Source organism: Gavialis gangeticus, unplaced genomic scaffold (assembly GCF_001723915.1).
Source record: "Gavialis gangeticus isolate Ggan-Ray unplaced genomic scaffold, GavGan_comp1, whole genome shotgun sequence".
In the NCBI taxonomy this organism is placed as follows: domain Eukaryota; kingdom Metazoa; phylum Chordata; order Crocodylia; family Gavialidae; genus Gavialis; species Gavialis gangeticus.
The window spans coordinates 42,250,677-42,254,137 of NW_017729000.1; the positions used below are offsets into that span (position 1 = coordinate 42,250,677).

General features: G+C 53.9%; 1 protein-coding gene across 1 annotated transcript in view; it reads right to left on the reverse strand.

The window, feature by feature from the left end:
- FBXW11 (F-box and WD repeat domain containing 11) overlaps positions 1 to 295 on the reverse strand; it is a 161,582-nt gene extending 161,287 nt beyond the window's left edge. The window contains exon 1 of the mRNA XM_019506543.1: positions 155 to 295. Coding sequence (XP_019362088.1) covers positions 155 to 280 — 126 coding nt within the window. The 5' untranslated portion in view covers positions 281 to 295. The remainder of the gene's footprint in view (positions 1 to 154) is intronic.
- Between the last annotated feature and the right edge of the window lie 3,166 nt (positions 296 to 3,461).

Genomic DNA, 3,461 nt, shown 5'->3' on the forward strand with positions numbered 1-3,461 from the left:
GGCGGCGGGGGCAGCAGCCCCGCGCGGGCGGCTCCTCGCTCCCCCTCCCCGCGCCGCCCACCCCGCAGCGCGGAACAGAAACCGCGAGCGCTCCCACCTCGGCCGCCGCCGGCTGCTCCCTCCCCCCGCCCGCCGGACGCACGCACGTACGTACGTCTGCACGCACGCTGCAACCGCCGCGGCGTAACGCGCCGCGCTCCCGGAACCGGAAGCACCGCCCCCTCCCCCCAGCGAGGGGAGGGGCGCAGACTACGGCTCCCGCCAGGCTCCGCGGCGCCATCCCACGGCAAAAACGGGGTGGCCTACAGCTCCCGGCATGCAGCGCGCGCCAAAGCGGTTAGTGGTCTGTAGCGCATGCTGGGACCTGCAGTCTTGGGCCGGGTGGGACGGTCCTGCGCTTCCCGGGTCGAGGCGACAGCAGCCCGTGCCGCGCTCACAATAGCCGCCGTCTCGGGCCCCCGCGTCGGCCGGATGCAGCCCTGGGACGCTCAATCCGTGCCTCGCGGACGGGGCAGGCGCTGGGGAGATTTCTCCCCCCGGCCCGGCGACGTGATCACAGGGGAGGACGCGAAACTTGGCTCAGCGCTTTGTGTCCCTCGTGCACCCGGGCACCTCCTCGAGTCAGGCCCCGCGCCCTCACATCCACCTGCGCCAGTGACACGAGCACCTCCTCCTGGGGGCTCGGGGCTGCCTGCAAGGAGAGCGGCGGTGGCGGCCGCGTCCAGCTGCCCCTTAGGCCCTTGCTGGGGAAGTGAAAGGAAGAGCTCCTGGAGGGGTACTAGCTTGTTGGCTCTGGATTTAGGACTCAGTTTTCTCCAGTAGTCTCTCCTCGGACTGCACTCATTCCCTCCAGTCTAACACCTCCTCAGCCCTTTTGGACAAGTATAGAGTCATAGAAAACAAGGGTTGGAAGGAAGCAGTCCAAGTGCCTGCTCAAAGGAGGACCATCCCCAATATATCCCAGCCAACGCTTTTTCTAACCAGCAGACAAGTGGAACAGCGAAATGAGCTTATCTTATTCACTGATAGATGTCATGGGGAGGTCATTTTATTTTCATGTAGCTCAATAGTCCAGTAGTTTGGTCATAACTGACTTATATGGGCAGTTGGTTTAATTCCCCATTTCCCTATTACACAGTTGGAGTGGAAGGTGCAGGTTAGGTTGTCTGCCAGAAAGCAACTTGATCCCAGCTGTAACGGACCCATATGGCAAGGAAGTATGCAAGTGCCATTTTTGGCCATTTTAAACCCCTTTGCACTGCCTGGGTTGTGTAAAGGCAGAATGAAATGTAACTGAGAACCAAGCCACATTTTCTCTAGCACATTGATGTTTGAGAACCACTGGGGAAAAAAGAAAATTAATTTCACACAAGAAGTAAAACTCCAAACTATTGGAGTGACAGTATGTTAATAAGTCTGGAAACAAGAACCAGTAATGATTAAATCTCAGGTGCTTTGGCAAGGGTTACCAAGGTCACACGGACTGCAATCTGATGATGCAGCAGGGACTGAGTGAATTAGTCAGCACTGAAAATCAGAGACAAAAATGTCATAAACAGAAGTCTGCTGTAATGGCACAGCATTAATGATACTGTCCTCATGGTGAAAATGGGACTTAGAGTGAAAATTAGTAAGTACTTTTCCAACAGTTAGATCTGAGGATGAAAATTTTGTTTCCTGACCACCTAATTAGAAGTGGTCCAGATATAGCTTGTGAACAAGTGAAAATACGATATGTAGTCTTCTTTTCCTTCTGATGCTGCAACCTGCTTCAGTGCTTACTGGGATCAATGGAAATTTATTTATTTAGGCTCATAAAAATGCTATCTTTAAGAAAGTGTCCTAAGTCCAGCAAATATCACTTCCTTTCAAATAATTCCCTCACTTAAAATTATACTCCCCTTCCTTCCTCCTCCCCTGCCCCTGTTTTAAATGTCTGTGTCAAAAGAGGGACCTTGCTATTAGGGCTATGCTAAATTTCAACAGGTGTTTCATTTCAAAGCTGTTTCAATGCATTTTGAGCTAGAAACAACTAAATTGAAACTAAATGAGGCTTCAAAACAGTTTCAAAATGAAAGGAGGGCACTTGAAATGTTTCAAAAGTTTCGAAATGTTTTGTGTTTTGAAGCCAGGCTTGCTTGCAGCTAAACAGAAACTAAGGAGAGGGAGGGGAAAAGGACTGCTCTGATACTGACATCTAGCTCCCGATTCGATTTCCAGCTCCCAGTTTGATTCCCCCACTCTGATCACGTCCCCCAGCTCTCTGATTATTTCCCCAGGTCTTCCTGGGGGGTGCAGCCCCCTGATCTGTGTGCAGGGTTTCAGCAGGCTGCTGCTGCAGGCTGAGGCCAGTGGTAGCACTGCAGTCTTCCGGATGCTCAGCACAGGCTGGGGAATCAAGCTGGGGCCTGGGAAATTGATAGGGAGCTGGGAGAATGCTCTCGGTTTGATTCCCCAGTTCCCCAATCTTTCCTGCAGCTCTTCTGGGGGGTGCAGGCCCCCAGATGATGCGGGATGACAGCAGCCTGCTACTGCCAGGTGATGATGGCAGCAGCTCTGGGCTATTTCCCCAGCTGGCAGCAGCAGCCTGCTGAAACCCTTGTGCACAGATCTGGGGGGGCACCCCACAGGAAGAGCTGGGGGAATGATCAGCAGGGATCCTGGTTTTCCATTTCCCGTGGAAAAACAGAGAAAACCATGGATTTCCTCTTTTCATCAGAGAAAACACAGATTTCTCCTTTTAGCAGTAAAACCTGTGGATTCCTTGCTTTTGCCAAGAGCTCTGCAGGCTGGTTGAGCTCCAGCCTACAAAATCTGTTTGCAAACAGGATGGGAAATCCCTAGCCCTGCCTGGAGGGGGAGAGGAAGTGGGAGAAGGAAGGGCAGGGCCTGAGACTCTGTCAGCCAAGGCTCCGCTCAGTTCAGCTTCACTCTTCGCTCCTGAAGCCTGGGGTAAGTGGGACTTGCAAGGGGACAGATGCCCCTCTGGCAGGGCTGGGGGGTTGCAGGTCATGGCTGGGGGAGACAGTGGCAGGGCTGGGGGGAGCCAGCCCCAGCCCCACCTGAGCAGGCGGCAGCAGTGGGGGAACCAGCTCCATGCTGCTTAAGCTGCAGCTGCCTGATGTTGTGGGCAGGGAGCTGCCCTGGCAGCTGGGGCGCCCCTGCAGCAGGGCTGAGGGGCAGGGCTGTGAGTGGGGGCAAGAGGCACAAGTAGTGTGGGGGGCTATTGTGGGGGCAGTGAGGGGCAGCAGCAGGGCTGGGGGAAGCATTGGGAGTGATTGAGGGGTACTAGCGGGGCTGCAGGGGGCTTTTAATTTTAATAATGGATTTGGGGAGTTTTATCAAAGAATTTATTATTTTTTGTCAGAGAATGTGTGGTTTTTTATCAGAGAAAACCAGGATCCCTGATGATCAGAGAGCTGGTTGTTAAGGAACTGCACTGCAGCTCATGGCTTTGTGGG